Here is a 22,220-nt window from a genome sequence, read left to right as displayed (position 1 = left end):
GAATATGATCAGCATAAATAATTTGCTCTTAATTTTTTCAGCCTACCCAGAATGCAAAATGTAATCTCAGCATTACGCAAAAAATACATGACTTTTAGCTCAATTTTGTATCACAAAGACTGAATATAATTTCATTTTAATAATAAAAAACTCTGCTGAGGCTTAGCCATTGTAGCCACAGAGGGTTTTTTTTAATAAATTATAGTAGAACTTAAATAAAAATTTCAACCAAAATTGCAGTAAACCAACTATATATTCTCAAAAGATTAAAGTGATAAGTAAGAAGCTGGCATTTACTGTAAGTGACATAAATATAACACTCATTTCCATACCGTATATCTTTCTTTAAAATGTACTCCACATATTTTGTCCTGTGGCTGATATGATCTGTAGTTACTGTGCATACTTACAAAATGCTGAATATCAAAACTGTTGTTAACTGGTTTGCTTTTATGTCATGCAAATAGTTTAAAATTGACTGACCAATCAAGTAGGAAGTCCTTTCTAAATATTCTTGTTAAACTTTCCAGATCTTCTTTCTTGAAATGCAGTTCGTCCAACAACGTAGTCAGGAACTGTGTGTACACTGGGCTTGTATTCTTGAAAAGTGGATTAATTTGTGACAATCTGGAAAAAAATCCCAAAACATATTTGATAGAGAAAAGCAACTTTTCAGTGTAAAGTGAAAAAAAAGCAAAGCTTGTGTGTTCAAACAACCATACAGAAAACAGGTTCTACCGCCATGCTTCAGTCGTTACAGTACATGAGATTGTATGTATTATATACAATATCACCTGTACCAAACCAGGAATATTTATCTAGACGCAGTGAAAGTAAAGAAACCCAATAATTAGGAAAATAAATGGGGTAGTAGTTTGTATTCCTCTAACTAGTTGCATATTGATGTTACACAACATAGACAAACAAAATTTAGAATGAAGTGCAAAATGTTATTACAGGAACTAAGAAGATTATTTTAACTACAAATCACTAACAGGGCTTCTTGACAGAGGCTGTACCTAAGTGTAAGTGACACGTTGTCAAACTTCATGAAGACATTCAAGAGGGTCACCGACTTGGACGATTCTCGCCCTGTTCTGTCCGCCACAAAACACACATTATGGTAAAATAGGAAATGTATATTGCTTTAAGCTGAGATTTTGCCAAAAATATAGAAGTGTCTCACAGATGTGTTTTAGAATATTATTAATTTTACTTGATGCACACAGGCACGAGACACCAAATTAAATAAAGCAATTTGAGCAAGTAATCAGAGCAACTAGATTTCTTAGTTTTGACAGTCTGCACCTTAAAGCAGTTTAAATTATGCGTCTTACACACTGAACTATCTTAAGAAAGCTGGATAAAACTAAAACGAAGCTAATTTAATCCTGAGATGTTTTCATACAGGATCCTAAACTTCAGTTTTAAGCTGATACTACAGCAAAGATTTGCTAAGGTGAAATTATTTTCTGTGTTGGTAACAAAATCAAGTGCTTAAAATCTCCACGTGCCTGCAGTCTTAGAGTACTTCAGAAAAATACAAAAACTGGCCCATGAAGTTTAGCTTTGAAATTCAAACAATACTTGGCCGTTCAGTATTTGCTATTTAGCAACAAAGTTTTACAGACAATCTTCAATTCAAGCCTGATTTTCTGAACTGCTGAGCAGACGGGAGTTCATCCAGCTTCTACTGATTTTAAAAATTACAGTGAATGGAAGTTGAAAGGAGTTGCCAGTTAGGAGATTTAAGTACATATATGAGAACAGACAATGGAAATAAACAAGGCATTGGTGCACATCCCCAAAGAGAATGTTATTAATCATCTGAAATCATGGAAACTGCAAGGCACACACTACACTGTATACTGCATTTAGTTGCAGAATCAACAAGAAGAGCAACAGAGGGTATTATCTTCAAAAGGATCCAAAATCAAGTACGCGTAGTGCTGCTGCTGAGATGTATTCCTCAGACTGGAAGGAACCATCATCATGCAGATCATCTACGTGTACAGAGATGAAGTGAAATGTTGAGCTGTCAGTTTTCATCTGTGCTTTGATTTTATTCAAATCTATTTTTTTAATCCAGAAATCCTTTCTTTTTCTTGCATATTTCTGTTGCAAAATACTTTAAAAAAATCTTTAATGAATAAAACTATTAAAGCTTATGCTGAATGCTAAATAACTTCAGCACAAAATGTTACTGACAAGATCACTTAACAAGAACTCATATCCCAGCAACAGTTACTTTGTCTCAAATACTGTATTTAGATCAATAATGTCATGACACTATATAGGAAAGAGTTATTTCAGAATACGTTTGTGAAATTATGTATTTTTAATAAGAAACTCAAGGTAGTCTACAGCTTCCTAAAAAGTTCCATCTCGGAAAGCCTTTAAGGGAGTGATGACTGAGACCGATGCCCCTGCAGCCACTGGTTTTAACACCACCTCCACATGAAGAAAGCTGAACATAAAAGAAGATTCTTTTAACCTAAGCAAAAATAGTGGCAGAACACAAACAAAGGATCTTACAAGATACAGTAAATAGAGTCCCTTAATACAGTGATAAACTTAAAAAAAAATTGATTAATAAATAGATTTGTAATGAGTTAAATTATTTTCTATTTCTTTTTGGATTCTATTTCAGTATGCACATTTAGTTAGATATTTCATCTATCAAACACTGATACTTGGTGGGAAGAGATGCTCAAAGTAAAGATGTGGCATCTTTACAAACCCCCCCTCAAAATGAAAAGTATTCCCAATTGGATTTGTGATTTTTGGACTGAGGCCACTAGTTTTGTAAAGTACTTGACGACAGACAGGACCCAGTTGTTTCTTCCTTGGTGAGAAGTATGGCAGTTACTATTAAGCTGGTAAAAGGGAGTGCCTCTGCCCAGCGTCAGCAGTCTGGAGGATGATTTTTGCATTATGACGCTTTATCAGCAGGGAGTAGAGGAAGTGCTGATAGAGGATCAGAGTGACCACTCCAGAGTGTTAGTCTGGAGACAAAGATAGTGGGAGAAAGACCTGGAGTTGCTTTATTATGGTCTTCAGTTTGCCCTTCTCAGGATTAAGTTGGTTATCTATGAAGAGAGACTGGTGGCATAAACAGTCATGACTTCTCGAGCGCTAGTGCCAGGTGGCTGTAGCATTGCAAAACACTTTCTTGGCCATGTTGCAAATTTACATGCATTTTTAGCTGAATTTTCTTCCTCCTGCCTTATGCTTAAGAAGACTAGTTTTCAAAAACAGCAGGAAACTTGTGCTATTTTAAGTAGTATTCCAAAACTAAAATCTTCATACACAAAACTATTTTTTAAAAAATATGTTTTCTGAACTGGAGTCTGTGATATTAATTTCATGAATTACAAACATGTCCTAACTATCAGACCCTGTTTAAGGCACACGGTTTAAGGAGTAGCTATTATAGATGCCATTACAAAAGAAAATAGTATTGCTGTTGTCAGAGACGCTGCCAGGCATTAAACACTGAGAAACTAATTTAAAAAAAAAAAAAAAAAGACACACAGTTTAGCTGTGGATCAATTTTTTTTTCCTTACCTGAACTTTGTTCAAAAACTAATTAAGCTACTGATTATCTGATAAGGAGGAGACTAAATCGGAAAGTAATTCAGTAAGGGATGTGTAAGGTTTTAGCAATTAGTTAAAAATTGTGTCTAGCTGGGACGTATCAAACATTTATGAATATATGTATGACTGAGACCAATACTGCCATCCTTCTCATCAAGGAAGAAACAACTCAGTCCTGTCTGTCATGAAGTACTTTACAAAACCTAGTGGCCTCGGTCCAAAAATCACAAATCCAATTGTGAATACTTTTCATTTTGAGGGAGGGTCTTATTAAACCATAGTTGCATGCAAATAAGCCAGAACAGTATTTGGAATCAGTATCTTCAAGTCACTAAAAGCTCCAACAACCCTATCTCTGAAAAAAGTATCATGACTAATTTAATGTAATGATATACAGGATTTCAGTTCAAGGATCATGGAGTTGCCTCCAAACTCTGAAGCATCTTCGAAGAGATAGAATAGAAAGAGGAAATAGGATACTAGAGACTACAATAATAGCAACTGGCTACTGCAACAATGAAAAAAATGTAAATTCTGCTCTTCTATTACTTCTTTCACATGTTGCAACATTATCCTGGAACAACTTTTGTGAATAAAGTAAAATAAAAATAAACACAAGCCAAAGGATTAAGTGATTTTAAACCAATCTCCTACAGAAGCACACAAACATAAATGTTACTGTCCAAAGCTACACCTCCCTGCTTCAGAGGCCTGCCTTCAGCACACCCCTTAACAAGAAACAATCATGCTTAGTTCATGGAAAAGTAGCACAGTGCACATCCGACTTCATGCAACAGTGTCGTTTCCTGCACACCCACTTACACCACATGCTAAAAGGTCTTTGTAAAGTTTAAAAAAGCATCAAAAATGTCAAACTATATCTGATTGATATAATTAATATTTGCTGGCTATTCCACATATGTTACCTGTTCAAGAAAAAAACCCTGAAATTGAGGTGAAGACCAAGCTATTAAATGACATCTGGCTCCCACAAAATGTTGACATGGTTTCAGTGCTTCAGTTCAAGACCAAAGCCTTTTATGAATTAGTCGCCTTGCATAAACATTTGACAAGTATATTTAGGAGTTTAACCTAAATGAAAATATTTTCAGAAGTCAGAACATAATATGGAGTAAATACCATTAACTGATATGGTAGTGTGCACAATGCATTCTTAGATCTATGCATTGCTTAACCAAGAGAGCTGAATATACTCAGAGAAGAACATGGTGGAGTAATATTCTTCTGTAGTTAAAAGCACTAATTTGCACTTTCTATCCAAAGGTATGAATGTACTTTCTAAAAAAAACCACCAACACACTAACCCACAACCCTAATTGTACAGTACCCTCCTCTCCTCAGATGCTGGACCTCAGTGAAACCTTTCTAGACTTTCTGTTTATGATGAATTTTGTGATCCCCTTTGTAAAAAGTTAAATTTTCAAAGCCAGCACTGTGATAGCAGCCAGTTACAGCTCTCTGACACAGATGCCTGAAAAAAAGAGTAAGAACACAACCACCTAAGAGTTGAGTTCATTTTCCTTCCCCAAAATCAGTCACTTAAAATTGCACCAAAAGCGTTGGGAATTTGAGTGCACATAAATTTATCCAATATCATGCAAAGCTCATTCTACGCTCATGAAAAAAAAGCCACGTGCTTATTTTCAAATGTGTAACAATAAACTCCTAGAAAAAGGTAAGTATTGACAGTCTTCCTAACTTTTTCTAATGGCAGAAGATTAAAGAAAAAATAAAAGCCACTGACTGTGGCAGAACACATGGATCTGAACACCATTATTTCAGTTCCTTACCTCTTGTTGCACGTGAACAGAATTACAAAGCAGAATAACAGAACAAATCCTTCCATAGAAAGCTTTGAAAAGCAGGATATAAACATTTTTGCTAGTTACAGGCATATGAGCACTGTGAATAAAACTCTTAATGTAACCATCACAACTTAAAAGTTGTTGGTTTTTTTGATTGTTTCTTTCTACCTTTTGTTTTAGGCACGTAAGACAATTTTTTAAGATGATGGTAACTCAGATGACTGATAACTAGTCTTCTATCGGAATGACAGAGTTGCACTAACGATCACAAAATTTCTTGAACACTCATTTCAGAACATGGAAGTGAAGCAAGAGCTTGCAGCAACTGCAGGCAGCACCTTTCCTTTGCCAACAAAAACGCAAGCACAGAGCACCGCATACGTGCTACAGCCTCTGACTGAGGTGTCGTCAATGGACTCCTGGCTAAGGCTCCCTACCTGCAAGGAAGTCCAACGGATTTCTGTTGCTGCCTTTGGACACAAAGACACAAATTGCACTATGGCTATGAGCAATCTGCCCCTTTCATCCCACAAGCATTTGAGCTGACAGTCTGGTAACATGCACTATGTCCACTTAACAAAGAGTAAAAGTGCTTACAAGACTCTACCAGTTCGGGTGATTTAACAGAGCTATTAAAGGTTCTGAGGGATCAATCAGCCACTCCAGCAATGTGCTGTTAGCACTACGCTAAAGCATATTTGCTCTATTGCTAAGACATAAAGCCATGCTACATTGTTAACAAGGACTGATTTAAGAGAAATGATGCTAAAAACATGAACAAATGCAACTGTGCAGGAAACACGCTGCAGAGAGCCATTGATTATGACCTGTCAAATACTACACTAAAGCATTAAACAGAACCCTATCTGAACAGAAAACCCCTTTATACTAAAAGTCTTCCAGGGTACTGTTAATATTCACACACAAATGAAAAGTATTTTAATGGAAAATCTGCACTGAAGTGTGCTGCTGGGATTCAGCAAGGACTGGTTAGCAACCCAGTGCTCTTTTTGTGTGTGTGATCAAATGTCTCTAAAAGCAGAGCTGCTTATTGAAGTCTAAAGTCTTTAATTGTGGGTCATAGATAATGGAAATTAACCTGGAAGTCTGTCAAATTTCTATTCAAAACTCACACTTGCAAGACTATTAGGAGTCAGCTCTAGATTTGGAAAACCAAAGTCATGAATGTACGACAGCCCATCTTTATGAATAATTAATTGGTACTTAGAAGAATTAAGTTGCAATGCCACAAGACTTCCAACTTTCCACCCTCCATGTATTTTTTTTAAACAGTATTACCTAAATATCAACAGCTTTTGAGAATTACAAGGAGTATTAACATACTCTTCTTCCCAGCTCTGTACCTACTGTTCTGAGTTGAAACCATAGGGGAAATCATCTCTGATTGCTTCTACACGGTACAGAGGATTCACAGAATCATAGAACATTTTCAGCTGGAAGAAACCTTCAAGATCATCAAGTCCAACCTTTGTCCTAGCCCTATCAACACTCCTAAGCCGTGTTCCTCAACACAACATCTACCCGTCTCTTAAACACCTCCAGGGATGGTGACTCAATCGCCTCCTTGGGCAGGCTGTTCCAGTGCCTGACAACCCTTTAAAGTAAAGAAATTCTTCCTAATATCCAACCTGAACCTCCCCTGGTGCAACTTGAGGCCATTTCCCCTTGTCCTATCCCTCGCCACTAGGGAGAACAGACCAACGCCCGCCTCGTTACAACCTCCCTTCAGGCAGCTGTAGAGGGTGATAAGGTCTCCCCTCAACTGTGATGGTGCTGCACAGATCAAAACACATGGGAGAGGGAATGTTTTTTCCGACTGATCCTGTGCAAGACCGGTGACAAGGTGCTCCACTGAGGAGCCCAGAACAAGCCCTTCTGCACTAGACAGGTGGACAGCCAAGCTGAGCATATTGTAATACGTTTTAGACCAAAGGCAGGTTACACCAAGAGGGATGCCATTACTTACACAGGAGCCCCTAAAGTTGTTTCAGGAATACAAGGTACTTTAATTTCATTAAGAGAATGACTCCTTCAGCAGCTGTCTACAGTAGTTTTCCTGTCGCTTGCGTTGCAAATGGAAAAGATAGCACAAAACCTCATCCACAGATTGAAATCAACTTCTGAATAGATTTTAAAAAACTAAGTATCAGTATGATACTGCAGTCATTCTCAGTAATAGTTAATCTCATTTAGTGTTAAAAAATCCTCTAGAAATACACAAAGCCACATTAAATTTATGAATGGGGATAACCATGCCATTATAATGTGTTTTACTGCATTAAAATCAAGGACTGAGGTGTTTTGGTTTTGTGTGCTTTTTTGTTTGTTTGTTTTTTAAAAAAAACCCTTCAAATGTATTTGCACTACTAGTACGTTAAAGATTTGATGGACTTAACAATGCAATAAAAATCTTATTAATCAGAAATGCCATTCTTTTAATACAGCAGTTTTATAGAACACAGTCTTACATTCCACTTTTAATTACATTCCTGTGAAGGAAGTCTCCAAGGCAACTGATTAAGTAAAAGTAATTTTTTGTTTTAATCAAATGGGTACAGCAAGTCATTACAACAAGTGTTACAGATCAGCAATAAAACTCATTGAAATAGATGTGCACTGCAACCCATACACCATCTGCCTGTACATACAACTGGAGTGTTGCCAGTGTATCAAACACAATCATAGTGCTTCAGCTGATGGGATGAGCTTGCCGTGTTTACCCACTTCATGAACCCCTACCAAAAGAATAAGTCAAAGCATCGCTGTAATTCTGAATGCTCTTCACAATATACTGACTGCTTGCTTTATTTCAGGTTAAGTCCCTCACCAGTATACCCCTGGATACAACATACTTGTCTAGGGACAGCAATTTTTTTACTAAAGTACCTTAAATCACAGCAGGAGTTTCCAAAGACCCTAAAGCATAATGTATCTATCAGAGGAAAGTTTCTATCTGATGGAAAGCCGATTTGAAGCCCAACATGAGTGTACTTGTAAGTTAACAATGCAACACCAGGGAGCTTAAAAAATTACAACCTTTGGTATAATTAAGTAGTTATACAGTCATACTGTTTTAACATATATTCAAAAATTAGAAAACATTACAGCCTGAACTTATGTAATTTAGCTGTTAATGCTCACAGTTTTGGTTAAAACCCCCACTTGTTTCTTATAACTTCAGTTTGAGCATGATTAAAAAACCTCAACATTTTAGAAAAACCTTAAAAGCAAAAGACTGTCTCTAGAGTGAACATTTTCCATTAGAACACATTAATATTTGACAGACAATCTCAAACTGGAAGCATCTAACTTACAAACAAGATGCAAAAGTATTTAAGTGAATCTCTGGAATTAAGCTTTCTTTTAAACTGAACGCTACTAGTGCAGGGAAAAAAAAGTAATTATGATCAGTGTAATTTGCAACTCTGAAACTAAAGCAATGTCTGATTTGAGGCCTTTCGTTAGTATAACCTATTGGTCAAAGAGGGAAGACAGTATTCAGGGGCAATTATCTTTAAACTTCCCGTTTTTTTTCCTACATTCTATTTTCTTAATGAATGATAAAACACTGAAGCCCACAGTGTTGAATGATAATAACTAACAGAAATAAATAGGCAGTTTTCTTACTGAGGAAAAAGGGTAATTCTGGTCTAGTTTTAAATATAGCCTGGAGATGCTATTCTCATTATAAAGACAAGAATTTTGTAGCTAAAGTACAAGTTATGTTTTATTTATTTAACTTCCTTTCATTATTGTGTACTGACTTGTCCACAGAATCCAGCACAGACACTTTAATCCTCCAAAGGCAAAAGAAACTAAATTATTCATAGTTTCAATTTTTTGTCCACTATGTTTAAATCAATGCTACAAACACAGATTCAAAATCAATGACTGGAATTCCTACATAATCCAAGAATGGGGCAAAACTTCAGGTTCATCCAAAAGTTAAACTTCAGGTTCATCCAAAAGTTAACTTTGTTACTTGTTTCCACTATCTTCATTTTTATCTATGCATCTTCTACAAGTCTGGTAAAGAAAGATGTTCTCTTTCATACATGCGCATGTATATGCTTACACAAAGTATATGCTTTTCCTCTTTTGAAGTTCACCTGCCACACCTACTTTTCATAGAGTTGGTGTTCAGACATAAATCAATTTTCATTCCTTTTTAATGGGGCCAAAATTCCACTTGCGGTACAGCTGGATGGATACAACTAACAGTAAAAGCAAATAGTATCTACAGTGCCGAAGGTTTATCTAACCATTTGATAAAAGTGCTTACTAATAACTGACAAAGAGGCAATAGATCTGTTTGGGTTTTTTAAAATTTTCTTCCCTCCCCTCAGTCAGTTATTTGCATCCAAATAGGCAACTGGTAATTCAGAAAACAACCTGAGGCGCACCTACCGCTGTGCCAGCCCAAGCACCGCTGCTGCGCCTTCCCAGGGGGGTGCTCAGGGGCCAGGTCAGGCGCTGGGGACCAGGCTCTGCAGCAGAGCTCCCTCGAGCCATATCACGCTCTCCTCACATGAGCTTTGGAGGCCAAGTGAACATTTGCAAAATACTTTGTTCTACTCTACCCTACCATATCAGAGTCCGTTTTCTGGTTTTTTTCTGTTACGCTGCATAAGGAAATTTTTTGAAAGACGCTCCAGTGTTCCTACTGTACTATGCAGGGGAGATGTGTTGAGGCAACAGGCTTATAGCTGCCTTACCAGGTACAGAAACTGTTTATTTAAAATGGATTTAATACAATGCAAATGTTCTGGATTTTTTTTTTAACCTAGCAAACAAACCTAGCTGCCTGAACAGCAGGATAAGGGATTGTTTATGCTACCTTCTTCCTCTCCCCTGAAAGTTAAGGATCACTCCATCAGCTGCCAGCTGTTAGTTGTTAACAGCCAGCTGTATCACTTTAAAGATCCCGCAGTGAAAAGATTTTGTATAATGTTGCATTGAAACAAGAAGATACAGAAAAGGAAAAATCCCAAGTAAATTCAGACTGTCCTCAAAATATATTAACCTCTGATATATTAACATCTGATGACCTTTGATGAAGGACAAAACACTTTCATATATTAAAAAAATATACAAACTATTTACATCATTAAGTCAGTAATTAATTTTACAGGCAAATGAAAGTCTAATGCAAAGAAATACCCAGAATAAGTCTGAATACATAGTGTGTTCAAAGAAATGGTCACAAGACATTTCATTAAATGGTGTAACAATTCAGTATTGCCATCTAGTGCTATTTGTGTTAGTTCTGTACAATATACACTTGAAGATGACGCGCCTTACAATGTACGCTGTATATACAAATAACCAAAAATTTTAAATTAAAAATGCCTCAAAAAATAGATAAAAATCTGAAACTCTCTATTCACGTAACTCATACTATTTTACCGCAACATAATTAATTACATAATACAATTATTTTAAGAAAGTAACTAGTAAATGGCATTTCCAAATTTCAGTTCCTTGTAAGCAACCAGTAGCATATAAACCTGACAGCAACAATTTCTATTCAGCCAAGAGAAAATTTACAGGTCTACAGTTCTGTACAATTATTTTAGCCCTTGCAATGCAGGCATCAACACTGCTTCTTCCCACATGGTATCTCTCCTACAGGTTTCCCTCTGAACAAGCTTCCTGACCTTATAAATGCACACATAAATTAAAGGCAGTTCCCTTGGCAATTGTCCAGGAAAGGACTTATACATTCAGCAGGTGCAAAATAACGTCACATTCTCTACAAGCATTTGCCAGCATTATGCTGATCCTGCCACACTAAGCAGTTGGCTTCATTAAGTACTGGGGATCGCTGTTTTAAGCCCAGGCTATAGCCTTCTCACTAGAAAGAAGACAGCCAACACTCTGGAAACACCTTGATGTTACAAGGCAGGTGACAAATTCAGAGACCCGTGACTCCTTTAAACTTACAGTAATAACATCCTGTTAGAGTGGTATTTAGAAATTTTATTTTAAAATTACTACCAAGACTGTCATCAACACAATACAGGCCTGGCAAGAACCAATTACTCAAGCAATCAGAGCTTCCAGATTTCTTTAACAGAGGATTACAAATATCTCTAGCCAGACAAGATGACTAGGGAAACACTAAACCCAGCTCAAGGACATATATGGTTTCTTATCCAGAGTACTCTTCATACAAAGTTTAGCTGGACCAGAGACTGTGTTTCACCATTTTGTATTAATAGATATGACTGCAGGATGAATTTTTAAAAACCAAATGGAATATGGTACCTACCTCTATGTTACCATATTTCAAGTTATTACTACAACATCAGTTCACAGACAGGAAGCATCAGAGCTTCTATAACACTGTCTGCCACATAAAGCACTTAGATTCATACAGGGATTTGTTCCAAAAGGTTTTGATTTAGCTTACTTATCTGCACAAAGCCAAGGCAAAGAAAAAAGTTCACAATATAAATCCAGAAGAAATCACTATCAGCTGTTTCTCTCTAACAAATCTAAGTTTCTTAGGTACACATTTCAAGGACAGGCCTTGTTTAAAGAGCTCCATTTATTTGAAGTCTGTTCCCTGCTAACCAGCTGACAGATCAAAGGTACTTCTCAGTCCTAGCATTTGTTCCCACTTCTCCCTCTTTTTCAACTTAGTAAAATTTTTAAATTCAATCAATTTAAAATCTATTTTAAAATTGATCCTTTCATCCTTTTCAGTCTTCTACTCCTCACTATTTACATTCCACAAAGTTTTCCTGTGACATCTCTCAAATATTGGAATCTATGCCATTGAAGTCTTTGGGTAATTTAGTTACATGAAATTAACTACAGGTATAAGCCTCTGTAAGATTAAAAAATGCTAAGATGTGAGCTTTTGAGAGCCTGAACCTTTTATGTACTTTGTAAAATATACACTGTTGTATAAATTGTTGTGCATTTACACTGGGACTATATAATATCTAAAAAATGCTTTTATATACAAACCTGTTACATTTTATGAATTAAACATTGTTTCACATACATCCATTTCTTGCAATTGCTGCCATGTACAGGTAATCTATTCATATCAATTCATCGTCTCAATGACATTAAAAAAACTCAATAAAGTTTAAACAGAATATACTGGCTTTCAGTTAAAATAACTACAATGCAATATGCTTAGGTAAATAATTTGTCAGTACTTGACTTTATAAAATGTACTCACCTGTACTCAATTGCTATGGAAACAATGATCATAAAATTGATCATAATTTTGTTTCACAACTTTCTAACACTGTAAGTTGATTATCTGCCTTTCAGTCCAGTATACAAATCAAGCACGCGGAATAATGCAGCTGAGTAAAGAGACATGCTAGGAATAGACTTGCTTCCACTGTACCCAATTTTTTTTTTCTTCAGAACTTAAACGTAAGGACCTCTAATATTTTTCTGCTTGCCGTTTCCAGTGCAGTTTTGGACTGCTCAAAATGATATTCTTAAAAATCCCCCAAAATGAAGGATTCTTAAGCACCTCTTCCCAGACATAACAGCTTACAGCAGGTTCAAAAAAAACCAAAACCAAACCAAACCACAAACAACAAACACCTCAAACTACTTTATCTGTTTAATTGTTTTATTTCCAGACCTGGTACTGACTTGATGATCTCCAGTAAATCACTGTTCTACCCTTAATGTCAATTTTACCATCTCTATAACAGAAGAACACTATTAACATTGATTTGTAAAAGTATACTGACCTAAATATATACCTAAAACCAGCAGAATATGAGTTTTGAAACAAATACGAAGAGCCACATGAAACTCAGCTACTCCTTATCCTTTTAAATGAGTATCTCATCTCAGAAATAACTGAATTTTATGATGAACAAGTTAGAACTATTCAACGTTGTCTTAAAATGTTCAGATGGACAGAGATGGATAGAAAGGGCAGAAGAGACAGAGCGACAGATGCATTTCTGTGGAACGCAAGGTATGACGTGTTACACATCAAAACGAAATGAAACGTACTGAGATCCCAAGCCTCTAAACAATCCAACATCTGTACAGCTTTTGCACTAATGCTGGTTTTGCATCTCAGTATGTAATTATACACTTTGCAAGTTTCTGGACTCCCACATACAGATTAGCTCTGACTGCTACCAGCCCATTAGGGCACACTTTTGGGAAGGAATGGGAAGAGAAGAACAGGTACTGTTTACAGATACGATTGTTCTAGTTTGTTTGTACTATGCCACACAAAAATTTATGAACATATAGTTATTTTATGTTTATTCATAAAACATTCTGTTAAATAATCATTGCCATCTTATCCCAAGTATTTATTTCAATTACACACTTTGCGTCAAAAAGAGGCAGCTGCACCCTGATACTAAATCTGCCAGCTTGGATTATCTGTAAATTCTGAGAGCTTCACTGTCACACTGGATGAGATCACTGGGTGTCCAGATGTTTCTATATCTTAAGAAGTAACAAATTAACAAGAAGAGTACAAACTCCTTTTCCCCTCCATTCCTAAATTATTAGAAAAACAAAACAAGTCTCCAGTTCATCTGTGTACTGCCCACTACCAATTACAACATAAACAATAATTTGCCTTTCTGAATTAATTAATTCTGCCGGTACAAAATACCCAGAGTTCACATGCTAGGAAGCCGAAGTAAACTTTCCAATGATGTGTGCCTCTGAATTTATTTTTGGTTTAGAAACAACAAGCCAAATCAACACTGGTTTTCATCTTATGATGAAGTTTCCTGTAAGTCAAAAACACTGCCTATGTGTCACATCCCCATTAATGTAGGCTGTTCTTTAGAAAGTTTACTAAGATAAAGTTAAACCTCTGAAAATAAAAGATGCAAGTGCGTGTGTCAAAGTCATGTTTTTCTTTTAACAGATGGGGAATGTTTCATGATAAAAAAAATGTTTGCATTGAATGTATTAAGATTAATTATTAATAAGGAAGCAAGTATATTTTCATAGGGCAACAGCTTCAGGATTCAGTTGCAAAATTAACAGTTCAGCTTGCTCAGTGGATAAAGTTTAGTTAGACTAAATACATTTAGTCTAAAACCAAGTTTAGGACAGCTGTTAACAGTGGGGATTACCGTGTAATTACACCTTATTCTGCCTATGACAGGACTTCCATTAAGCAAAGCTGTACGCAGCAATTATGGAAGGAGGAAATACGTGCCTTTGCAAAAGAAATCTTCCAAGTATATACCTTCTCAAGAAGCACAAATTTTAAATGGTTCTCTCTCTGATAGGGCTGGCCAATTTTTCCATCTGCTCGACCAGCACACAGTTGTTGCAGGACATGCACTCCACAGACCGAGTTAGCTCCCCGAAGAGCCAACACGATAAACAGCCTGACGAAATCTAGCATGCTGTTTTTCAGAGGGTTGAAACAGTAGTTACAACAAAAATCTCGTTTACTCACACAAAAGGCAAAAATGAAGTGGCAGAGGAGAGTACTCTCCCTGCTACCATATTCTTAATTCACAAGTACATTTGGAATATAAAGTTTCCAAGGCGGACTAAACAGAAGATCTAAAATTACGTTCAACGTAAAATATTTCTAGATTCTTACAGAACAATTAGTCAGAACATCACCAGGAAGGACAACTTGTAACTGGTGATGCACTTGGCACACAAGCTCTGCACAGCTGGGCACGACTTCGCTCTGAATGCCTGCACATAGAGCTGCTGGGAACGTGCAGGTTTTTATCTCTTGGAGGGATTTCCAAGACACAGGGCACAAAGCCATGGCCCTGCTCTTCCCTTGCACTGGGCAGCAAAACTGGCAGGTGCAGAGAAAACAGCTTTTGGAGCTGTGCCAGCCCTAACCCCATGCAACAGAAGTCCAGGGCACAGCACGTTCTGAGGCTCTGCTCCTGCTGACGAGGTCAAGGACCAGAACTGTAAAGGGGAACTTACTACCCTGGACTCACCTCAGAGGGGTTGTGCTGGGCACGCATAGAAGTTACACAGCACATCCAAATCTCCCATTCAGAGTAAGAAATACTAGAATGGAACAAGACCACAGCTGTGTGCACTGCAATGAAATCCACAGTCTCACCTTCCTGTGCAACAGCACTACAGCAACACAGTAGTGTTTTGGGGTTTCTTGTGTAAGGAGAAACACCTTCCTTGAAACTGCTAGGTTTTCTTCTATTTTCTTCCTTATGAATGATGGAGATTAATTTTAATGCCGGAACTAATTAATGTCCCGAAGAACACCACTGCAAATCCCTCAAAATGGTGTTTTATACACAGGAACATGCTAGGAGGAAGTAAAGTAATACCGATCTCTTTCACAATATGCCATATAAGCAGATTCGAGTTTGCTTAGAAAGTGCTGATAAATAAGAACTACTTAAGAGAAAACCTATTTGAGTTCATACTCACCAAATGACAATGTAAAATTATTTGGAGAGAAAAAGGGAAGGATCTGCTACTAAATTTTTTAACATGTTAAGACAAATTTGCCTTTTCTCTGTTTCACACAATAACATAACTCTATAGACAGAAACCAAGAGTAGAGACACTACTACGACCACATTCAAACACTTTCATGAAAAGAAAGACTTTTTGGATTATTGCAAACTCTGTTTCAAAATGGGAAATAATTATATTTCTAGCTTAACAATAAATGATTTTTCTCAGCTGAAACCTGGAACCAATCTCCTATCATCAGACTTGCTAAATAAAAGATCACCCAGTTAACTTGTATGTGGTTTCTATAGGAAAAAGTCACTGTGCAAGTCTGATTCATATCCAATAGGTATTTGCACATTTCAGACATTCAGACAAGAACACAGTAGCGATATCACAAACATCTGAATTCCTTTTAAAATAATTTAGAAATGTCAGTGCTGAGCAATAGATGTGCTCTCGTGTGCAAAGAAGTAAAAATGTAGACTTGAATCCAAGATTCTCCAGTTCCTGAATTGCTATCTCCAAGAGAGTAAACCTCTAGAGTACATCTCCACATGACACATTTATCTAAAGTGGCTGCACACATATAATGATGGCTTTTGTTTAGTGATCATGGTCATTTTGAGTTTGTTTAAACACTGCAGCCGAATGCTTATAAACTAATCCCAGAACATTTTGAAATGCTTCAAAGCTTTTAGCAAGGGAACCTCTTGCATAGGCTTTGTAGATGAAGTTGACCACAGTTCACTGAAACCAGCCAGCTCGGATAAGTAAGATGAAAGCAGACATTTCCTGAAAATATCTTGAAAGCTTTCCATTAGACTGTACCAGGGGTATACACTAAAACCAGCAAGTGCCCGTGCTTGTATAGCAACCAATCTTCCCACTGCTTTCGCCATTCTTTCTTGAACTACTCTATTTGTATCTATTTATCTGCTTCATTTGGTATCTTGCAAAGTTCTTTGGGGGAAAAAGATGCAGCTTCTGTATTCTAGTTTACAGTATATTATAAAGCAGCTATTACTATATGAAAAAGTTCTGCTTAACGTGCCAAACATTGCAGCAGGAAGACACGGAAATCTACCACTGCCAAAATTCCTGCAAATGACAAATAAGGAAGAAATTTGATCTACAGATGAATTTAAAGAGTCACTTGCTCCATAACAGGCATGAATGCAATTATTTGAAGATAATTCTCTGGCTGTCAAAGTGTACTCTAAGAACGTCGATATAGCATTGCTGAATGTGCTGGTCATAAAGGTAGAGGAGTGCCTCAGGCTAGATTTTCAATAAAGGCTGAGACTGGCTGCTCATATTTTACACAATAATTTGATTGAATAAATCCAGCTGTTCACTAGGAACAGGAAGTGCTGCAATCTCCAATATTTTATACTTCGAGAAAGGTAAGTCATACTGTCTAGTTTCAGGCACTTTATTTCTGAGCAACGAATTAGAAGCCCAGGTTTCTTAAATAGTCGGTAGACTCAAGAGCACACAAGTACTTTTAACAGCTTCTCGAGGACCAGTAGACTATGAAGTCAGTCTGGGTCTAATTTAAGTACCAAAATTAGGTGTTCCAACTATCCAACAAGCTGCATCCTACAAAGAATTAATATCTACACTCCAGTGAAGAAAGTATAGCATTATCATGACATAATACGAAGTAGTAAGCAGCGATGACACTCGAATTCACTACAGCAGTAATGATAATAGTTATTCTGCCCAGCAGTATAACACAAAAAAGGTCAGGGCACTCTGGAAGTGCACTGTGAAGTTAAGCACACTGAGTCCTCTGCAGACGCAAGCTGTATGTGACAAGGAAGTGGTGAGCCACAGTACTGATGCACAAAATGGGGTGCAAGCGAAGTCCAAGAGCTGCTACTTCAAACAAAACAACCCTGCCCCCTTCCAAACAAAACAAAAAATACTTGAGGTCTTAGGAGTTTCTTTTGAAGTACACCCTGAAATCCTATGGTCACTCTGCCTTCTGTAGCATCTGTTCTCATAACTTCTGCATCTCAAGGTACCAAAATAAGTTCTTTCATCCTCCTGGGAAAAGGAAATGTTATCTTCCATAGTGTTGCTTATGCTACTTCACTGCTTAGTTTTAGGGAGTGAAACGACCATCCAGTGTCTGGGACCAGGCCAAGACATATGAAAACATTCTCCTCTTTCAGTGACAGACGCTAGTGAAGAGCCAGTCTGACTCAGGCCCCTTACAACTCCGCAAGCCATTCTATGATTCTGTGATGTAAATGACACGTGCTGGAACATGCGACACCTCTCAGTATAGCTGAGGGGAAGCCAGAGAAGACTTACAGAGTATAATTCTTTTTATGAGCAGTATTAGTAAGACATGACACATTCCTTGGCAGACTGCAGGTGAGAAAGCGCCACAATGTGAGGACCTGCCTGGGTCCTCAGTAGCCTTTCCCTGCACACTCCTGGCTGAGACTAAATACTCGATTACAATTCCCAAATAATTAAGCGCTCTAGTTTAATCTTTCCATAAATGCAACATTCATCATTCTAAAGCAATCTTAACACTCATTCTATGCCATCTACATTCTTGCACATCCTCTCCTAAGAGGAGGCCAAGAGAAGTTATTCAAAATTTGAAAATCCTGAGCTTGCAAGAACCTTACAATAAGCTAAAGTCAACAGGAGTTTTATTCACAATTTCACTAGAATAGTATCAGAAATAAAATCTACTCCATTTTAAGATGAAATATAATTCATTTGTTTAGGGACGGATCTTTCAGAAAGCAAAAGTAAAAAGAGACTTGGTTTTCTGCTTCTACTTATTGCTACCAAGACTGCCTGGTACTTGTAGAACATTTTAAAGCAACTGTAAAACAATCATTAGGTATGTAAACATTTAGAGCTCATAATATGCGAAGAGACCAGCAACATATTTTAACTTCTGATCAAGAGAGTCACCGCTTCCTTAAATGTACAGAAACTACTTGAAAAATTCATAAGATCTGTTTCACAAATTACTAATTCAACCATAAGAATATATAGTAAAAACGACAAAAGATTTGTTCTTATAGTTGATAAAAAATTTATGCCACAGCATTCAAGTAAAGTTACTTTCTGTGTTCTGATTTAATGAATCATTTGAGCGGTATCTGGCTGGGTGACACAGATGTAGGGCTCGCTGAAGCCTACTCTAATGCCTGCTGGTATAGTCTTCCTTGGGACAGTAAAGGCAGAACAATGTGTCAGACCGAAGCAATATCAACGCAAGTAAGTGCAGTGCTGGGGATGCGACGGGCTTGGCCCACAACACTTCCTGACCCCTGAATGCCTGTAAGCACTTCACTGTCCTACAGGCTCCAGTGACCCAGGAAGCCCAAAAGCCGCAGCAGCAGCGCAGCAATAAACAGTCTCCAGAATAAGATTTTTGCAATCTTGTAATTCAAGCTGAAAGACATACAAAGATCGCTTGATGTTTTAACCCCACTGAAAAAGGTAATGCCTGACAACCTGTGAAACCACCAGCGATTTCTTAAAAGGTGAACTAATGTTAAATGTTTAATATCAATTTGCAAGACAACTGTCTGTTTTACACACTGCAAAGTTTGAATTTTAACCTCAGAAATGCCCATGAATTTGGAAAATATAAATTAAGGAAGTTACTTGATGCATGTGACTATAGCTTTTATAGATCATGCCTCTGTCTACAAGTTTACTGAAAGACACTGTAATAAAAATCAACTTCCCCTTAGGAAAACCCTTGGAAAAAATTTAATTCTACAGTAAGTAGAACAAAGCTGAAGACGGCTGTAGGCACTGTAGTATCATAATCTTAAGCAATAAAGTTAATCCTCATAAAAATAAAATACTGGTTTCCAGTATTCACTTCAGAAATTTGGGAGTTGCTAAAAAAGCTTTCCCCTCTCAAAGAAGTTTGCTAGAATATTCAGACAAATACATTTAGAAGCACATCATAATGTTATGGAAATAATTTGACTTTAATCACAAAAGTGAAATAATTCAAGAAATCAGAAGCAGAGTGAGAAATGAAAGTGTTTCAGTTACGCCAAATCCAAATAATACAACATGTATGTCGTTTTGTCCTTCTGTCAGAGAGGGGAAGAATGTCAGCAGCAAACAGAAGAGACTAAAGTATACTCCTCCTTTACCCCATCAGCCCTCTTTAAAAACCCCTAAAGCTTAACTTTTCTTTTTTAAACATAACATTGTTTGCCCTTTGCTAACATGTTGTTGTAAACGAGACAATCCTGCTCTGTCAAGAGAATTTTGTTCATTTGCACGAAAAAAATATCTGCTGATTCCCCAGTTTAATTTAAAGAAATCTTTTGCTCTTTTTATCTGAAAATTAAGTCTTGTCTAGATAGGCTCCTTAAGACAGTTGTGTATGAGGATATTTGACGTTAAAGGGTACTTACACAGATAACAAAACAATAGCAATGAGAGTCCATTCAGGCATTTTGTGAATAATATTTCGGTTTGTTAACCTGAAAAATAATAATAATGAAAAAATCAGAACATTTCAGAGTGAAAGCAAACAGATTTTAACTGCTGAATTTTGATTTAAGTATACCATTAAAAAGACTTAATACGCTGCCTTACAATGTAGGAATTACGGCTGTATCCGAGCAATTGACCAACTTTCAGGCTTCTCTCTCATCTTACCCTGTAACAGGAATTGCAGAATTCCCAATATATGGGAATAGGAAAGTGGAATGGGGAAGACTGAAGAGAAGCTAATTCTTTGAATTAACTCACAAATAGTCCTGGCTGCTGTGAGGGCTCAGCTCTTGCTCACACCCACTGGGAAATTCGCAGAACTGCACGTGCGTTTCTGAAAAGCTGGGCCTTCTTACGCTTAGCTCCCCCCCGCCCCGTTGGCTTCAGATCCAGATTCGCTTTAAAAGCTAATGTTGCAGAAGCAGACTGGATTTTAAGATACTGGGGACAATCATCTGGTGATTCTTGTTTTTAAAATGGAAATGCGGAATATACTAACTTACGCAATGGGAACCAGCACACATATAAGTGCAAGAAAACAAGGAGTGAATCAAGAACTACATGGGTGCTAAGCAAAACCGCTGACCCATTTGCCTGAACTTCGTAGTAAGACAGATCTGCTTTAGGGCCGATGTTAACCTGACTTGAAACAATTCACATGTGAATTCCTATGGCTGAATTTAGGCATAACCCGTGGCACTGAAGACAAGCAGCTTCACAGAACAGTCACAGCTGAAAACAAAGCTGTGGCTATGTGGGCACCCAAAAAGGCTGGCAGAATTGATTTTATTCAGATGGCACCACACAACAGAAATACTGAGGGGCAAGTGCTTCCCTCTATTTGATTCCTTCTTGCTGTCAGCTTCCCTTCTGTGCAACGTCGTATAAATTCAGATCCAGAATGAAGTAGCCCTGTCATTCACACCCACTTCTACAGGAACTGGTGAAGATGGGAGGTTGCTTAAAATTAAATACCTGTCAACAAATTCAAATCCAGGGTTTTCTTCTACTGAAAGATTTTTGTTTTAAAAATTTTCAAATTTCTTTGGGCAACTATACAGTAACCTAAAAAAAAGTGTTAAAAGTGGAATAACAAAAGTATTTGTATCTGCCATTGTTAAAAATCCAAATTATGTTAACTAATTCTGCAAAATTATATTCAAAATGATTGTTAAATATGCAGTTATAAGATGTTTTATAGGATCATTTTGCATTTCTCTATTTGAGAAACATTACAAATTAATTTTTATTCAAGAATAGTAACTATCAAAGCAATACTAATTTATTCTTCTCCTCAAATCGCCAAGTCTTCTGACAAAAAATAAGATTTTTCAGCAACGATTGCTCAGGTAATGTCTCAACAGCCTGAATTTTGCTAACTGATGAAAGGAAAAGCAATGTTTTGTACTACACATACAGAAATTGTCATATCAAACCAGAACCAATAGTTCCAGCAAATGCACATTCTTTTTGTTACTACAAGATTCATGTTTACCATTACTATTTGAAATAGCTGGCAACGAAGCTCGTACTTGTAAACTGCTACATTTTTCTGGGTATAGAACAAGAGACAAAACAAAGGCTGAATATCTTGACTCAGTACTGGTGACAGTGATAAACATGACCAAGAAATGCCTGATGGAATCATCTTGACAGGCAATTCACATGTACCGTTGCAGTTAATCTGCTATGGCGAGCCACAATGGAAGAGACAGCTCTGAGCCACCTGGGGAAACTCTGTCAAATAGAGAAAGCAGCTTTATTTCAATGCTCTACAAGGAATTATTATTGATTAGAGCACTGCAAGGTGTCATTCTTGTACACAAACTGAGAGATGCAGTTTTTTGTGTCAATTAA

At 37.0% G+C, this 22,220-nt stretch overlaps 1 protein-coding gene across 1 annotated transcript in view; it reads right to left on the bottom strand.

The window, feature by feature from the left end:
• Positions 1-455: 455 nt before the first annotated feature.
• RPAP2 (RNA polymerase II associated protein 2) overlaps positions 456-22,220 on the bottom strand; it is a gene marked incomplete at its 5' end in the record, with an annotated part of 37,241 nt that continues 15,476 nt past the window's right edge. Inside the window, 2 exons of the mRNA XM_009877749.1 lie at positions 456-627; positions 20,282-20,350. Coding sequence (XP_009876051.1) covers positions 456-627; positions 20,282-20,350 — 241 coding nt within the window. The remainder of the gene's footprint in view (positions 628-20,281; positions 20,351-22,220) is intronic.

The sequence above is a fragment of the Apaloderma vittatum genome, unplaced genomic scaffold, assembly GCF_000703405.1.
Source record: "Apaloderma vittatum isolate BGI_N311 unplaced genomic scaffold, ASM70340v1 scaffold24771, whole genome shotgun sequence".
Classification (NCBI taxonomy): domain Eukaryota; kingdom Metazoa; phylum Chordata; class Aves; order Trogoniformes; family Trogonidae; genus Apaloderma; species Apaloderma vittatum.
The sequence above is the reverse complement of the archived record's forward strand: the minus strand, read 5'-3'. Positions and strand labels throughout refer to the sequence as shown.